Source organism: Periophthalmus magnuspinnatus, chromosome 1, assembly GCF_009829125.3.
Source record: "Periophthalmus magnuspinnatus isolate fPerMag1 chromosome 1, fPerMag1.2.pri, whole genome shotgun sequence".
Taxonomy (NCBI): Eukaryota; Metazoa; Chordata; class Actinopteri; order Gobiiformes; family Gobiidae; genus Periophthalmus; species Periophthalmus magnuspinnatus.
The window spans coordinates 5,613,124-5,631,966 of NC_047126.1; the positions used below are offsets into that span (position 1 = coordinate 5,613,124).

An 18,843-nucleotide genomic window follows, 5' to 3' on the forward strand; every position below is an offset into this window, starting at 1 on the left:
ATCTCTCGCGCAGAGGTGTCTTGTGCAGAGGAGGTACACAGCCTCAGACACACACCCCTCACTCACTGCGTTATGACTACACACGTGTGATTGACACCTGTCATCGTGGGCCTTGTAACGCTCGGTGTGGATGTGCGTCCCGCTGATCCTACCCGTGTACACAAGCGGATCAGACCACGGGGATCACGTTACAGCCGCGCGCCACCTGACACCTGCAGACCCGTGTGTGCATGTGTCAGTGCGAGCGATAGCCCCAGCTCCTCTTCCACCGCGGCCTTCCACCCAGTGACGACGAACAAACAGCCCAGCAGACGCGCTTTCTGACAGGATGTGACTATTCTGGGCTTTCTGCAGTGATCATCCAGGCTCACAGGAGACACCATGGAGGGCAGGAGGAACTGATGCGCGCGTGCTGGCTCTGTGACCCCCGTGTGAGGCCTACATTACTGATCCAGCAGCTCGAGACTGGTTCAAAATGAGGAGAGCAGCAGTGGTAGTTTGGATAAGCCTTTTGATGCAAGGTCAGTGTCTCATGACTAACCAACAGTTTGTCTATGAAGTGCTTCCTTTTATATGAAATTCTGATGACTTTCACCATTCAAAATATATCCTGAGTTTTAAATTGTGCAAAAGTCAGTCGTCCCTCCTTTTCATGATTTTAAACCCATGGATGTTTAAATAACTGGCCTATAGTATTTCATTGACTCCATGTAATGCTATATTTGTATGTAGTAGTGTAGGAGATGAGTGGACAGGACAGGTCAGCTGACCTGTCCTGTCCACTCCTCTCCTTCAGTGTCCCATGGTGCTCAGGGTCACTACGCCCGAAAACTGCTCAACGACCTGATGGAGAATTACTCCAACGCCCTCAGACCAGTGGAGGACACAGACAGCGCCCTGAATGTGTCTCTGCAGATCACCCTGTCACAGATCAAAGACATGGTGAGTTCACAAGACATCAGTCAACTTTTAAACCAAATGAACTTGTGCCTTTTCATTCTCTCAAATGTGTGTGTGTGTGTGTATGTATGTATATCTATATCTATCTATCTATCTATCTATCTATCCTTCTGCTTGACCTAAGCTCGGCCTTTGACACCATTTCTCATTCCATCCTCCTGAACAGACTCTCTTCTATTGGCATCACTGGCACAGCCCTCACCTGGTTTCACTCCTATCTTTCTGACCGCACTCACACACACCCGCACAGTTTATTCAGCTCAAATCTTTCACTTGTCATCCAGTCTCTATCTCCACAGGTGTTCCCCAGGGTTCTGTCCTCGGTCCCCTCCTCTTCATCATCTATCTCCTCCCCCTTGGTCACATTTTCCAGAAACACCACATCCACTTCCACTGCTATGCAGATGACACCCAGCTCTACCTCTCTGGCAAACCAAACTCATCACTTCCACCATCAACCCTTCTTATCTATATCAATGAAGTCAAATCCTGGTTCACCTCTAATTTTCTCAAACTCAATAGCAATAAAACTGAACTTCTCCTTGTCGGCACCAAATCCACCTAAAACAAGATCAACAATTCCTCTATACCCATTGACTGCTCCTCCATCTCTCCTTCCCCTCAGGTTAAGAGTCTGGGTGTCATCCTCGATAGCACACTCTCCTTCACTTCTCACATTAATAACATCACCCGCTCCGCCTATTTTCACCTACGCAACATTAATCGTCTCCGGCCCTCCCTCACACCACAGTCCACAGACGTACTTGTACACAGCCTCGTCACTTCTTGCCTGGACTACTGCAATTCTCTTCTCTTTGGTCTCCCACAAAAAAACACTCCATAAACTTCAGCTGGTTCAGAATTCAGCAGCTCGCATCATCACATGCACCCCTTCCATCACCCACATCACACCCATCCTACAGCAACTTCATTGGCTCCCCATCTCACACCACATCCAATATAAAATCCTGCTCCACACATTCAAAGCCATCCATAACCTTGCACCTCCATACCTCTCAGACCTCCTCCATATTGCTACACCCGCTCGCTCTCTCCGCTCCTCTTCCTCTCTCCATCTCTCTGTTCCCTCAGCCCGGCTGGTCACCGTGAGGAGCGGGGCCTTCAGCCGCTCTGCTCCCCAGCTCTGGAACTCTCTCCTCCCTGACCTCCGCAATATTGACACACTCTCACACTTCAAATCCAAACACAAAACCCACTTGTTCAGACTGGCAAATTCTTTATAATCCACAACTGCACTGTCCTTTTCAATGTTTGTTTTTATCTGAATGCTTTTAACTGTATGTTCATAAATGTTGACTTTAACTGTCTGTAAATTGTATATTATATTGTATGTATGTATGTATGTATGTATATATATATATATATATATATATATATATATATATATATATATATATATATATACACACATACATATACATACACACACACGCACCACACACCTGTATGAGCCTGTTTGAATAAAAGATAATGATCAAACATTATTACTAAAGTCTTTTAAATGGGTTAGGCTGCAGTTACTAAGGCTAATTTTGCGATGTATTTATTATTATGTATTAAGTGTTCATTAAGTGCACTATACATTATTACTGATTACAACTGAAATACTAAAATGATGGTTATTAATTTGATGATTTTATTTTGAAAAGCATTTTCTTTCTGCATCTGCTTTACTGTTTCAAACAGTAATTGATGTACTAGACTATACAGTCACCTGACAAATATTTTCTGTAGGCGAGTTGTACCAGTTTTGGAGCAGGCGGAGCAGGCCTAAGGCTGTTGTTAAAGCAGTAAAAAGCCCATAGCAGTAGTTACTTTCTCCCCTGGTGCTATGTTATTAGCCTGCTGTCAATTGATGAGCCAACTGTAGATCTACTTTTATAAACACCAGTAGGCTACACTTACAAGATGAAAAAGCATAAAGTCACTGAAAAAAATAAAAAATAAATAACAACACTGATATTATTTCTATGTAGCCTAGATCTACACCATGGAAGTATAATAAAAGATTAAGTTAATACTCAATAATAATATTAATAATAACAATAAAAATCTTTAGTTAAACAAAAAAAACCAAACAACAAACAACATAAAAAGTCCTCAGTATAAATCCCTGGTGTACACACAGTGAAACACACAGTGAAACACACAGTGAAACACAGTGAAACACAGTGAAACACACAGGGGATGGTCCATTTCTTGGGCTTTGGGTCAAACACAGCTCGTGTCCAGTGCTGACGTAGCCTTTGAAATACGGCAGTATCCCACCCTCACCACTAGGGGTCGGCATTGTATAGTTTCGGATTTCTGAGAATTCTTCAGCGCAGCTTTTCCCTTTGATTAACCTGCCTGTGTTTGTGTGATGCAGGATGAGAGGAATCAGGTGTTAACCACATACTTGTGGATTCGCCAAGTCTGGCACGATGCCTACCTAAAGTGGAACAAGGAGGACTACGATGACCTAGAGATGATCAATATTCCCAGTGATCTGGTCTGGAAGCCTGACATCGTCCTCTACAACAAGTTAGTCGCCTTACTCTGACAATGGAGTCAATACAATCAGTACAGTCATTACAATAAAATGTACCATGGTATAACTGACTGACATTATACCTGATATTATTCTGTGTGTGTGCAGAGCTGATGAGGAGGAGGACTCTGGCACATCTAACACCAACGTAAAGCTTCGTTACAACGGAGAGATCATCTGGGACTCTCCTGCCATCACAAAAAGCACATGTGTGGTGAATGTCGCCTATTTCCCCTTTGACAAGCAAGAATGCAACCTCACCTTTGGGTCCTGGACCTACAACGGAAACCAGGTCTAAAAACATACACAACTTAAGATGTGTGTCATGTTTAAAGATGGCATTTATCATGTTTTTAAAAAGTAAAATGAACATAATTTGACCTACGACAAAACAACATGTGGTGTTGTTTAGTTTCACTCAGATGTCTAAGAGGTAATGAGGGGACACAGGTGGAGATGTGGATCCTTCCCACATCTCCACCTGTGTCCCTCATTCTGCAGGGAGTTGGGCTGTGTGATTGTTGAGACTGCATCAGGAAGAGGAGAGAGAGTGAGTTTATATGAACAGCAAGAGGGGTGAAACAAACGAAATATAGGGACACAACAAGAATGGAGCTACTGAAGCAAATATGCTTCAATTTCAGTTTTTTATATGTCAGAGAACCATCCAAGTTAGTTAAAGCTACAGTATGTCATTTTCTGGAGATGTCACGTCATCTGCTTCCACGAAACTAGAACGTTAAAATCATACTTCGGAACATTCTCCATGGAGATACATATGTTTTATGCTATACTGTGGAAAACTGTAGCTAAAGGAACATTTCCATGGAAACAAGAAGAAGCCCAAGTAAGAGACAGGTTTGTGGAGATACAAGCCTGCTCTGAGTGAGGGAGCATGTTTTTCAGGGGAATAAATACAACAAAATTGAAAAAACAAAAGCTCATTTCAATTTTAGTTTTAGTTAAACCATTTTTGGCTAAAAAGTTACATACAGTGGCTTTAAGTAGGCTTCTTGAATGTGGTAGGACAGTCTTCCTGAATGTGTTAATGTGTTTGTGTCTCTGCTCAGGTGGACATCAGCTTAGGCATGGACGGCGGTGATCTGTCTGACTTTGTGGAGAACGTGGAGTGGGAATGCCTCGGCATGCCAGCGTATAGAAATGTGATGATGTACGGCTGCTGCTCTGATCCCTACACAGAAATCACCTACATCCTACGGCTAAAGCGGCGCTCCTCCTTCTACATCTTCAACCTGCTCCTGCCTTGTTTTCTCATCTCATTCCTGGCACCGCTGGGCTTCTACCTACCGGCCGACTCAGGGGAGAAGGTGTCCCTGGGTGTCACTGTGCTGCTGGCCCTCACTGTGTTCCAGTTACTAGTGGCTGAGAGCATGCCTCCAGCAGAAAGCATGCCCTACATTGGTAAGATATCCCACTCAAATTAATTGCTATATTGGTGGTTTTCAGATTCTTGAATGCGATAATGTCAGACTGGGGGCAAGAGCCAAAATTACCTATTGACTATATTACACTTTGTCATGAAATATCCAAAAGGGTTGAACTTAATCATTTCTATTATTGATTAGAGCCAAGAACTCATTGTATCGCAACAAAAATCTGCATTTGAACAATATTCATTTTACCTGCCCCCATATGTATTAAATATTGTTATCATTATACTATGTTATGTTATTATATGTTGATTCTGTATTTAAGCACTAAAAAGCATCAAGAGCAAAAGCAGAAGTGGTTTAACTAATAATAAAATACAAAACAAGAAACCAAATAAGAAAACAGGATAAATATTTTCCAGGCATGTGATATAAGCAGTGTGGGAAGTAACTAGATGTACTGAGAATACGTTTTCAGAATACTCATTTTGAGTAACTGAATTATGGCACAGTTGCTTTTCTAAAACCAAAGAAATACATGGTGGTACTTGATCACACAATTTAGGCTTCAAACTGTGTAAAATTTGTGAGAAAAATATAAAACTCAGCTCTTGTGGTGAGAGAATGTGTGATTTTGCTTCTACATTTAGTGATAGGAAATGCAGAACAATTAAACAATTACAATTATATTGCAACTCAGACTAGAAGACAGTACACTGAGTGGAATATGCATCAGAATAGGTTACAAAATACATTTTAATGTAGGTATTCAGTATACGGTAGCTAAATACATTTTCAAAGTATTGTGAAGTGTGTAGTAGTAGTATGAAGTTATTTGATTGATAAATATTTAAGTAATAAATATAGTGTTAATGTGTTTGCTATGCTATACTTGGCTAATTGTTGACGTGTGTGTGTGTAATCTTTATTAAACTAGCACTCTTATTGCACGAGTTGTCTCATTAGTTCTCTCCTGTCTACGCTTCCTCAGGAAAATACTACATAGCCACCATGACAATGATCACAGCCTCAACGTCTCTCACCATTTTCATCATGAACATTCACTTTTGCGGAGCTGAAGCCAAACCAGTCCCTCACTGGGCCAAGGTCCTCATCATTGATTACATGTCCAAAATATTCTTTGTGTATGAGGTGGGCGAGAACTGCACCACACCAGAGAGCGAGAGAACTCCACTGTACTCTGAGGAGCCTATGAGTGAAAAAGGCCTTTATGTGGACGATTACTACGGTCAAGACGATACATACAAGTATTGCAAGAACCACAAGAGTCAGGTGAACGGTAACGCTAACCGCAACCACTACAACAACCGTGTGTCCCGGCTGGAGAAGGGAGAGGCCAAGCAGGAGCCTATTCAGAGGTACCACCACATCATGAGAGATGACCTCGACTATCAGGTCCCTTCAAACCTGCAGCATCTGAACGGAGGTCTGAAAGAGCAGCTTCTCTATAACCCAGAAAAACCACAACTCCAGGCCTGCCACTGCTGCTGCTCGTGCTACCAACATAAACAGGTTTGTTATTACCCAATGATTAGATACTATTTGTGTATAGAGGAACGCCGGTCTATGATTGGGATGTAAAGTATAAAGTGGTATACAGGGAAGCTGAATCCATTTTAAGATATTAAGATATTTGTTGGGCCCCCCTCTGATATAAATTAATAGGATGGTCCAATTTTGGGCATGTAAAACCCTGGGGCCCAGAACAATAGACCCCTTTGTCCTCCCTTATCTACTCCTCTGCAACTTGACTCCATCTACTGTCTCTTTACCATGGGCTTGTTTATAATATGCAGTGTCCAGCCTTTAGTTTAGTGTAAAGTGGGTAGTAACCTTCTTTCCTGTGTCTCTCAGTTCCTCTGAGTCAGCCAAGTAATTTTTTGTTTTTATTACGTAGTTTGGTTTGTTCTTATCTGCAATTCCCAAAACATACGTGGCAATGACAGTCCTGGTGCTCTGAACCTTGTGCCAGTCCCAGGTTGCAGTGGTCCAGCGAGGCAGCGGGATGTGATCCTCACTTGAAAGGGTCCCTCAAAAAAATCACCTGCATATTTACAAATTAAATTACTATCACAGTCCATATGCAGGGTTATATAATATCTAAAAAAAACCAAACATACGAGCTTGTATTTATCTCAAATCAACTGTTAGGATTCAAAATTACAATGGTCTCCAATTTGTGTTTATACAGTATTTAGCATGAGAGCTACCGTTATTTAGCGGATTAGCCCAACCAAAACACACAATTTAACTCTTGATCTTTGCAGAAAAATCTTGCTGCAGGGATTAATTGTATTACTTTACCACTGAGAATAGATTTTTTTTTAAATAAATAAATACTTAAAATATATTCTTTAATAATAATGTAGTTCACCTGCCACGTTTCCCTCTGTCCTTGACTTACTCGCATGTGCAACTTGTTCCCGTATGACGCGTCCTGCCATCTACTGGCGACTGACGGTAACTACACTTAATATATATGAGGGCAATTTATCAACATTTACTGTAGCAGTAACGATTAAATAAATGAAAACAAATAATGTATGTATAGATCCAAATTTAATAACAACAACAACAACAACAACAACAACAACAACAACAACAACAACAACAATAATAATAATAATAATAATAATAATAATAATAATAATAATAATAATAATAATAATAATAATAATAATAATGCAGTTTATTTGTGAAGTTTCATTGTCCCTAGGTTTTTACATGTCCTTTCAGGGGTTAAGCAGCTTGATCTCAAACGGATTTGTTTTATTTCTTCAGGTGGTCAAGAACATCCAGTACATTGCCAACTGTTTCAGGGAACAGAGATCGACTTGCATCAAAGTGGCAGAATGGAAGAAGGTCGCCAAGGTCATGGATAGGTTTTTCATGTGGATCTTCTTCATCATGGTCTTCCTCATGAGCATCCTTATCATTGCCAAGGCATCTTGACAGCTCTTTTTAATAATTGATGGACCTCAATAGGCAACTATCAGAAAGATTTGAGTACCAGACACCTTTACATGCCAGTATTGTGTCCTGTGTGCTTGTGTTGTTTAACGCATGGTTTGATATCACAAGAGCTGAGTCACTGTGTTCAAATCATCCATTTAACCTCACGCACACACACATTCACCCAGACTGTGTATGGTTAGTTACCCTCAGGTGTTCTCGCACGTGTCACAGAAGTAGAAAGGTAAGACAATCTAGAGCTTGTCCTGAACATGCATGGGCTTTGCATTATGGATGGGCAAAGAGCCAAACTGCTAGAGGCATTATCTTACATTACACGTCGGCAATGGAGCAATGTTTTTTGTGTTTAAAAGTAAAAATAAAAATAAAAAACAAAATGATTTGACATTATGTATCTAAGAAAGACATGTTACAACTTTAATCTGCTTTTAATGTATGGATCTAAGTCTACTTCTTGAACTAGAAGAAAGATACAGTATTTTATGACTGTTTACTGATTAAATAAATTGTTGAAATACGTTTAAGATTAATCCTTGTTTGAAAAAAATCAACTGGTGATTTACAGGTTTAATCTAATGGATCACATGTGCAACAATCTCCTTTTAAAATACAGACTGAAAGGTGCCAGTGATCACATACACAAACACTTCTTGTCTTGTTATCAGAATGTGACAAAATAGGTTGAGGAGTTTTTCAAATCACAAAACAACAAACCTTCTATTATTGATCTATGATAAGGCTTGCATATTGATTTCATCTGAGCAGATACAGAGAGCATTGGGTCCCTCTGAGGACATTTGCTCTAATGAAACTTTGCTTCCAGATAAGGTCAAAGTGTTTCAGAGACAGACTATCGGCTATAGTCTGGACCCTCCCCCTGAGCCCTGTTGCATATAGAGCGTCTCATTGGGCTCCAGTTTATGAAGATTTGTGTGAGCAGAAACATGTCAACCACCAGCAAGCCCACATCAACTACCAGCAGTACAGGTAAGATCAGGGTTTCAAACATATGGAAGTCTTTCTTAAGAGCTAAAACGAGCTGGATATTTCTCCCTTACAGTCTAAAAAACAGAGAGTTCCTGGTATTTTCTAGAAGTGCTCATTTCAATACTTGATGCCAGTACACTTTCATAGACCATTGAGCTTTATCTGGTCTTCTGATAGTTTAATTAGATTATTTTTCCTCCTTGTCCCGGTTTAAAGTCACGAGGTACTTTCATAAACATTTGCCTTTTGTACCTACATTCTTCTCAGTAAAATGTAATGTATAATAATAAGATTCATCTTCCAACAGGCCGGAAGATCTCTCCCTGTTCTGAAACCAGGATAGTGTTGCTGGGAAAGACTGGCAGTGGGAAAAGCTCCACGGCGAACACCATCTTGGGGCGAAGGGTGTTTGACTCGAGAGTCAGTGGCTCCTCCGTCACCCAGCGCAGTCGCAGGGCATGTGGGGAGTTCCGTGGACGTCACCTGACCATCCTGGACACCCCTGGCCTCATGGACACTCGCCAAAGCTCTGAAGAAGTCCACAAAGAGTTGAGGAAGAGCGTTAGTCTCCTCTACCCAGGACCTCATGTTTTTCTGCTGGTCATTCGGATTGGAAGGTTTACTGAGGAAGAAAAGGAAGCAGTGAGACACATGAAGCAAGCCATGGGTTCAAGCACACTAGCTTTCACTGTGATCATTTTTACCCATGGAGACCTGCTCGAGGAACAAGAGACAGTACAGCAGTGTTTGATAGACGGATGCCCAGATCTCCATGAGCTTGTGACCAGTTGTGGGGGCAGGTACTGTGTCTTTAACAATCACTTATTGAGAAGTAAAGAGCAGGTTTCAGAAATGTTAGCTCTAGTAGATGCAGTATTGCAAGCCAATGATTGGCAACATTACAGTGGTAGAATGCTTCTAAAAGCTGAGGATGAGTGTAGGCTGCAGTTTGAGGCACAGGAGATACTGAAGAGAAAGCAGGAGACTGAAATCAAAGAGTGGTATGAAAGAGAACTACAAGTGATGGAGGAGAGAAGTATGAAAGAGTTAGCTGAGATAAAGAGACATCTGGAAGAGGAAAAAGAAAAAGCAGAGAAATTAGTCATAGAGATGGAGGAGGCCTTTAGACAGGAGCTCAAAGAGGTCAAAGTGAAGAGTGAGGAGAGAAAAATCCATGACATGCTGCGACTGATGGAAGTGCAAAGAATGGAGGAGGCAAGGAGGGAAACACTTCAAGGAAAACTAGACCATGTGACCAAGATGTTGGAGAGTCAGGTCAAACGTGAAGAAAATCTCCAAAGAGGAATGGAGGAGATGGTCCGTAGGAACAGAGCAGAAAGTGAAAGGAAAGACAGAGACAAAGCAGCACTGCAGAAAGAGGTGGACAAACTCAGCATGAGCTTATTGGAGCAAAGCCGTCGGGACGAGCGCGAGAGACGGCAAATGGAGGCCATTGTGAGGAGACAGCAGGAGGAGAATGAGCTGGAGTGTCACCTGCTGGTGGAGAAACAGAGGGTAGAAAGAAAGAGAGCAGAATATCTGCAACAAGAGCTCAGAACAATCAAAACACAGGTTGGCCAGTTGAAAACAAAAAACATGCCAATAGAAAAAACCATATGTCCCATGAGGAGAGCGGAGACTCTAAAGACCTACAGCACAATGTCAACTTTGACAGGCTATATCCATGAGATGGGACTTATGGGCATCAACACAACACTTGAAGGGATTGGAGCCCCATGCTGTATACAGTGACAACTTACCTGTGTCTAAGAGAGTTCATACAGTTAATTCTGAATGTTTACAATGTTTAAGTGCAAATAAACACTGGAGGCAAGTGTTTTGCCCAAGGACACACAAACAGTACGCCCATGTTAGAGTTGGACTTGCTAAGCAATACCTGTGCACCAGGTTTGGTATATCAACTATAAGGCAACTGAACAATTGTTCAACATTGTGAACATTTCCACTTCTATTGTTATTAAAGCATTGCAAATGGTTGCAAAAGAAAAAAGAAGTGCCCTCAAAGCTGACTTCATTGTTTGATTTGAGTGTTTTAAAAGTTTCAGTATACTACTTGAAAAAGTCAAAAGTGGGATTTGTGAGATAAATATGGTGTTTAATAAAACAATATTCATGTACTGACATTAGTCTGAACCAAGGGGGAGATAAAGCACGATGCACATGTGTAGAGGTGGGGGACATATTTATCTGTTACACAAGTCGCCCCTGTACAGTAGGAGCAGGAAGTTATATAACATACAGATCAAGATCCAAGTCTATGGTACAAAAACTTAGCAGCAACATGTTAACATTGGAGATCAAGGGGCTAACAAAGTAGTTCATTTAGAAAATGTCACAGTATTCTTTAGCATAAATTTGTTAAAAAGGTAAAAACAGTTCTAAGCATCCTCTAGGGTCAATGCTACTCACAAGATCCGTGTGTAAAGTACATAGTACATAGGGAAATACATTAAACTCTAATATAAAAACCTTCTGGTAATGACACAGTACAAACTCTCAGGAATTGCGACAAAAATATACATGTCTTCACGTCACATTTGCAGAATAAAATGTAACTAAGATCTCTGGCAAGCACAAGAATAGATTCAGTGATCAAAATACATTGTGTTCAAAATAAAAGGACAAAATTTTGTTAGTTCAGCTATTTTGACATGAAATATGTCTTTTTAATACAAAAATAAGGACAAATATAAATTAATATATATTAAAAGAATCAGATTGATACATGGGAGGTCTACTGAAAAAGTACTATGTATTTATGATACAATAAATACTTGTCATCCAGGACGCTGAGTGGATAAACAAACCATAGGGTGAGTGCTCATGAGTTTTTCAGTAGCTGTATAAAATGTGCCCACAGTCTCTGTAGTTGTGTAGAGGAACACTGCTCACTACTGCGACCTCTCTACTGTGCCTCAGTGCAGCGCCTCTACAGGTGAGTCCATGCTACTACCGGTCTAGGTTACTCCTAAAACAGACAACACACAGATAGGAAGCAGGAAGTCTACAAGAGGCAGTCAGTGCGTCACTGACCGCTGAGTCTTCCAGGGAAAAGACAGTGGCACATCACTGTGGTCATCAGGACCAACCAAAAGGAAGTCTGTCACAGAGTCAACTCTTTGTCCTTTTTCTCCACTTCATAATAAAAAATAAGTCAGTTCTTGTACTTTACAATACGCTTTGACATCCCCACCGAGGAAGCTTTATACATCAGTCTGGCACAAAACAAACTTTTTTATTTTTCTTTTCTTTTTTTTTTCTTTTTAAGTATTTTACAAAACAGTTTTAGGAGAGTGTCCAGAGCAGGGGCTTTCCCAAGACAATTTAGGGCTTTGAGCGCAAAGGTGTGGGTCCGGTAAGGCGGGCAGGAACACCATAAACATCTAAGGAGAAGGGAATCTGCCAACGGTGCTGTGTCTTTTGTTGTTTTCTATTTCTATGAGGAACATTTTGTACAGCCACATTTCACCACCTTTTCCACTTCCTGAACAAAAGAGGATCCATCAGTGCACTGGAAGGTGTATTTCCTGCGCTTGCTCCGTAGGGGGGTGCAGCAGGTGCCCGGTCCATCTGTCCCCCCTGGGCAGCTGCCCCTGCACTCTAGGCGGGAGACCTTCTCCTGGGTTTGGCACGCCGCGTAGCCTTGCTGTCTCTGATAGACGTCTCGGACCCGTTCTCCTCGACAGGCCACCTCTGTGTGAATGAGAGATGTTAGGTCATGTTTGTAAATGAGTATAAACATGTCACCTGGTTAAACAGAAGTTATGAATAAATAAAATAATGGACAAAAATAATGGACAACTCATGTTACAACTCATTAGGGTGCACTGTACATTGTCCCTTCAAATAAAGACAAAACTGAAATAATGAGAATAACCAATGTCCAACTACTACGGCTGTAACGACTGTGATCAACAAAATGGCATCAAAAATCAAAAAAGAGGGTCAGGTGACAAAACAATACACAAATATAACAGAATGAAGACTGATGAATTAATGAAAAGCAAAACAAAGCAAAAATGTAGAGAGGTGAGATTTGAGCCCACAGTCTCACCTGAGTAACACCCCATGAGGGGATGTGAGGTGGCTCAGGAGATGCTGAGTTTTGGGTTAAAAGAATAGAAATGTTAAACACATACCCAGCAGCAAGAAAAAGAGTTTAGTAATCACACAAGAAGCTGAGAAATGTGCAGTTCATTCATACAAATGCACACACTCTTTACTTCACATGAGCTCACCTTTATCACAGGCCTCTCCTGTGTATCCACTGTTGCACTCACAGTATGCTTTGCCCAGGCCTGACACTCTACACTTGCCATGTTTGCATCGAGAAATACTGCAGGGGCTGTTTGCTTCTTGGTCTTGTTCGTCGCATAAGACCCCAGCATACCCAGGCTGACAGCGGCACGAGTATGAGTAAGAGTTAATAGGAACGCAGGCCCCGTGCACACACCTGGACAGAGAGGGTTGTATTGTTACTTTAGAACGTCACCTTCCGGCCTTGTTGCCTGTTGCTCCCACACTTACTTGTGTCCTTCACAAGGGTTGTTGACCTGCTGGTCACACAGAGTTCCCGTCCATCCTGGGTGACAGGTGCAGCTGAAGCCGCGGTGTCCTGTAGGGTGACAGTCTCCCTGCACACACGCCCCAGTCTGGCAGGGCTGACATCCGGGCTCTACTCCCTGTCCCGACCCCTTGTTGGTCCTCTGTGCACTCTCATAGTCCACTCCTACACTGCCTGGTCCCAGCCCAACTCCAAGGTCCTGCAACTTCCCATTGATGTAAAGGTTTCGCAAGCAGCCATGGAAACTGGAGCCATTTCTGCCCCCAGAGCTGTGCTGCAGCGCTGAGAGGCCACTGGAGAGAGAGGCGTGTTTTGGCATACCTGAAATAGAGTAATGGGATGCATTCACTGTTACACTGCTTTTTATTTTCTATACATGGTAAGGATTTATGTCACTGTCTGTGGGTATAGTACAATAAACATACACATTCTACATATGTTGAATTGTCAATTGTCAATTGTTCTTGCATCAGGTGTCAAAAACATTTCTATTTCTGTTCTCCCATCATGCACCTCTCTAAAATGTCAGCAGACCCTTCTTGTGTAAGCAGCCTTACCTCCTAAGTAAAGAGGAGAGTCCATGTTCAGTGTGGACTGTTTGCTGATCGAGCTGATGGTTTTGGGTGGACCACCATCAATGGACAGAGAAAGAGTGTCATCGGCGGTAACCAACTCCACAGCGTGGAAAGTTCCATCATTTACTGTTTCAACACTGTGAAGGACGCACACAATTTGATTATATACTCCATATGTAATGTTATTGCTAGTGCTTGGTACTGCCTGTACCTAGTTTAGTTTAGTTTATTGGTCTATTTTAACAGGGACCATCTGCAAACACATAAATCTCATAAAAGAAGAGATGCTTTACACCAGATTTAGCTAAAGCGAGTTTCTATCTGCAGTCCTGAGCAGGTTACACACAATTAAAATACATCTAAGTATCCATCCATTTACAATCAAACCACGTATTCTCACATTCTTTCATTTAAAAACATCACACTCCACATCTCCACATTTAAAATTACTCAAATATTATGTCAAAAATGACCATAATAGCTACAGAATGCCAATCAGTGTTGACAATGCTGACTCTCTAAAAGGACTTTCCATAAATTATAAGAGAAATCCCGCAGGTCAGAGGAGAGTTTTAGTCTGTCTGGAGCTTGTTTCTTCTTTAATCCCCCTGTACGAGAACGCTGTCTGTGCAAAGGCTGAGCTACATGTGGGGAGTCTACAGTCACTGTGACTTTGGACCTGGCTGGTCTCCTTAGAGCAAAGCTGGACTAATCTCTTAAGTGGTGGAGGTGCAGCATTGTTTAAAATTCTATGTATTAATCGCACATCTGAATACACAATCAAGTTCAGTCTAGTTGTACCTGTATATTGCAGAGGGGGCGTAGGACCCTGTATCATAGCTGACCCGTAGTCTCCCCCTGTACAGCTCCATGGCGATATGATCATTGTCACCTTTATACAGCAAAACGCCGCTATCTTCATCTGTCGCAATCTAAATCATCACATATTGTCTCTTTACAGTTTGTTGACACATACAATTGTTCAGATTATCTTGTTTTTTATGACAGAGGACAAACCTGCAGGCTGATGTTGGTGTGCGGCGTGAGCAGGTTCGATGGAAGCTGCAGATAGGACTCCCGGTTCACAAAGTTGACGCTCACTAATGTCTCACAGTGCTCGCCCTCGTATCCGTGGAGACACTGACAGCGAGGGTCCATCCCCATGACAACGCACTGCGCCCCGTTGAGACACTCGTAATTGTCGCATGGACTTGTGCGGGGCAGGACCATGGGTGGGGAAAACTCACAGAACAAACCACTGTAAAAGATACACAATAAGTCAAAGAATGCACGAAATCAGATATTAATCAATACTAAAACTAATATCAAAACTGGATACTCATTTGAGAAGGCATCAATGCTAAAAAAGTCACATTTACAGGACAGAAATGAATCTTTCCTGAACATCTTAAGCATGATCTTGAGCTGTATCAGAACAATATAAGACCACATAGACTAGTATACGCCCACGGACCTTCAGATCAGTAGACAATCAGATGTATGAATGGGTGAGTTGTTTGCGATATATAAAAATGTGACTTTTTATCATTTATCAACTGGATGACGTAGAGATTACACAGATACACTGCCTGGCAAATAAAAAAAGTCGCCACCTGAATTTACCTAAGCAAATATGTTGTGTTTGCCGCAGTTGGTGTGGTCTAGGTTCAGCAGAATGAGGTCAGCTGACACCTGAATATACTGAATGACCAGGTTATTCCATCAATGTATTTTCTCTTCCCTGATGTCACGGGCATATTCCAAGATGACAATGCAAGGATTCATCAGGCTTTTTTAAATTATCATCGTGCTATCGTTGTCAGTGTGGAGTATCAAATATATTGTTTACTACTGACATTGAGTTTGAAATGTTTGTATCGTGACACTAAAACACTAAAACATACTGTAATATCTTGTAGTATTTATAGGCCTCATCACTTGTACAGTAGGAATGGTAAATGGTAAATAGTCACATTTTTATATAGCTTTAACTAACTTTTCCATCTTCAAGGCACTCAAAGCACTTTACATTAAGGAAGCACTCACCCATTTACGCACAAATTCATACACCAGTGTACGCAGACATTGAGACGGAGGTGGGTTAAGCCTTTCCCAAGGACACGACAATAACATTCATCGAGGTCACTGGATCTGACTGCTCAACCATTGATGTTTTTAGGTCAAGAGTTGGATTTAAACCACTAACGTTCGGCTCATTGGACAAACAATCCACCAACTGAGCCACTGTCGTCTCAGTTTCACAAGTCTCACCTGTATCCCTCTGGACACACACAGGTATATCCATTGACAGCATCAATGCACTGCCCTCCATTTTGGCACTTGTTTTCTTCACAGTCGTTAAAATCCACGTCACAATGATCGCCCACGTATCCAGGAGTGCACTCGCATCTAAACACAGCCCAGCAAACACAGAGACGCATGTAGTAAAACCTTAAACTGCGGCACATTTTCATAGCAGGACGGAACAACGGGGGGGAAATTATCCACTGTCTAAAAACCCCAAGATGCAAAGTTTGTGTAAGATGTACTCACTTGTATCCCTGCGGGGTCAAAATACATTTAGAATCGTGCTGACAGGGGTTCAACTCTGGAGCGCAGAAGTCCAGTTTCTCTTCACAAAGCTCTCCTAGGAAAAACAAACACACAAACGCACACATCAGTTACATACAGCACCATTTTGTGTGTTTTGTATTGATCCAAACTAGAGGTAAGGAATGGTGCGATAGTGTGTATGTGTGTGTGTGTGTGCTGAGGGAGTGTGTGATGATGGATGACTCTTGGGGAGGGCACCAGCAGAGTGGCCTGATAAATGATCTCATCTGTGAATGTCATTTTCCTTGATATTCCCTGGAGTATCTGGAAGTTCCTCAAATTCCATAGTCTAAATGAATAACCGATGAGGCGTCACATTGCTCGCTCACTCGGGGGTAGTGAGCACAAAAAAAAACAAAAAAACGTGGAAGTGTTGTGCATAGTATAGTGTAATACAGTGTTACTTATTAAAGAGGAGTGTGTCGTGTGTGTAACGTGTGTTTTAGTACAAATATCGTTGTAAATTCAGCCCCAAAATCCCGCTACAACTGAACGCCATTATAAAAATATTTGTAAGAATTAAAAGGCCTGTATTACGCTTTTTCTGATCTATGTTATAATGTTGTTTCCTCATCACAAACCCACCTGGAGATGTTTAACACACAAACTGCAAACAGAAAACACTCTGTTCCACCTTGTGATGTCATGCGGTGATACAGGAAGTGCTCCACTGTGTTTTTAAACTCCATACACCTTCACTAGAATCATTTACAGTGGTCCCTCGTTTATCACGGGGGTTATGTTCTAAAAATAACCCACAACAGGCGAAATCTGCGAAGTATCAGCTTTATTTTTTACAATTATTCTATATATTTTGCAGCTATAAAACCCCTCACCACACACTTTATACACTTTTCTCACACAGGCGTTAACATTTTCTCACATTTCTCTCTTGTTTAAACACAAAGTTCAAACCTTCGTAGGCGTCTTTGTCGGTGCAGAACGTTTCATCGACATTGTGGGTTTTGTCGGGGAGAAATTTTGCAAACATACAGCACTTCAGAGTGACACTGCGAGCCAACATTTATGTAAATTTGTCTGAACACATTCTGTACTGTACAGGAGACACGGCACGGAGGAGACTGATGGACAATGGTCTACAGTCCCTCAGCCAATCAGGACGCACAACACAATGCACGTTCAGACGATGTAAAAAAAAAAGCATGCAAAATTTCACAAAAAATAAAATCCGCAAAACAGCGAGAACGCAAAAGGTGAACTGCGATATAGCGACGGACAACTGTAGATCATTTCAGCTCTGGAATTGCCAAATGATAGCTGTTAACTTCAAAACTACCACTTTATGACATCACACGGTGGAACAGAGCATTTTGAGCTTTCAAGATATAGACAAACTAATAATAAAGTGCTACTCAAACATGTGTGAATGAAACAAAACACAACTCCAGGTCTGTTTTTGAGGAGATAACAGCATTATAACATGGTTTACAGCTCCTGAGAGTCAATTTTGCGTAATATAGGACCTTTAAAGGGAAATGCAATGAGGAGGAGCAGGCTGTTGGAATATTAGTAAAAATATCATGCCTGGTTCCCTGGGGTTTGCATAATTAAAGCAGCAGTGGGTTCACACATGGGTCTGGGGATATGTATGTACGTCTAAGGCAATAACGACACATCTGACCAGGCAAATGCACCCAGCAGTCTCTTTGAACACTACATGCACTGCTTACATAAAACACACAGATCTTTGGGAGTACATTCCGATTGTGCCAGGAGCATGGAAAAAGAGTGGAAATGAAAAGAGGAAGAAGGGAGAGAGGGACCGGAAGGAGACAGAAAAGCAGACTAACCTCTCTCCACCTCATTGGTAGCAGCTGCGACACATGCACACACAATAAGAACAAAACAACATGACACAAAGCAGAGCCGCACTCAGAAGAAAGCAAATTAAACAGTAGAAATACAGAGATAAGGGAAGCAGTTAGCAGTCACAGCTCATCAGCACAGTGCAAAGCAGACGTACGGTACAGTTAGCGACACCAATCCGGCGCTGTTTGGTTAAAGGACTCATATTTCGCTATTTTCAGATGTTTTAATGTTGTTTCCTCGTCAAAAACAGACCTGGAGTTGTGTTTTGTTTCATTTACACATGTTTAACACACAGACCTTGTATATTTAGGCTGAGTTCATCTTTCATTTGGATGATTTCAGCCCTGGAATTGCCAA

General features: G+C 41.6%; 2 protein-coding genes across 6 annotated transcripts in view; one reads left to right on the forward strand and one right to left on the reverse strand.

Annotated features, from left to right (window-relative positions):
- The first annotated feature begins 426 nt into the window (after positions 1-426).
- On the forward strand, positions 427-8,222 carry chrna9a (cholinergic receptor, nicotinic, alpha 9a). The gene is made up of 7 exons (XM_033970263.2): positions 427-521; positions 797-942; positions 3,350-3,504; positions 3,620-3,803; positions 4,582-4,933; positions 5,894-6,435; positions 7,705-8,222. Exons 1-7 carry the CDS (start codon positions 476-478, stop codon positions 7,873-7,875), a joined length of 1,596 nt encoding a protein of 531 aa, XP_033826154.1. The 5' UTR covers positions 427-475; the 3' UTR covers positions 7,876-8,222.
- Positions 8,223-10,978: 2,756 nt separating this feature from the next.
- The window catches only part of slit2 (slit homolog 2 (Drosophila)), a 98,519-nt gene continuing 90,654 nt past the window's right edge, over positions 10,979-18,843 (reverse strand). For 2 of the 5 annotated variants that reach the window (XM_033967015.2, XM_055221415.1), the window contains 9 exons: positions 18,468-18,491; positions 16,597-16,690; positions 16,315-16,452; positions 15,061-15,301; positions 14,845-14,975; positions 14,026-14,180; positions 13,432-13,789; positions 13,143-13,357; positions 10,979-12,597 (listed from right to left, as the gene is read on the reverse strand). In XM_033967015.2, the coding sequence (XP_033822906.1) occupies positions 12,341-12,597; positions 13,143-13,357; positions 13,432-13,789; positions 14,026-14,180; positions 14,845-14,975; positions 15,061-15,301; positions 16,315-16,452; positions 16,597-16,690; positions 18,468-18,491 (1,613 nt within the window). In that variant the 3' untranslated portion in view covers positions 10,979-12,340. Of the gene's footprint in view, positions 12,598-12,958; positions 13,003-13,142; positions 13,358-13,431; positions 13,790-14,025; positions 14,181-14,844; positions 14,976-15,060; positions 15,302-16,314; positions 16,453-16,596; positions 16,691-18,467; positions 18,492-18,843 lie in introns of all 5 variants that reach the window. The other 3 variants (XM_033967022.2, XM_055221419.1, XM_055221427.1) reach the window with 2 other exon arrangements.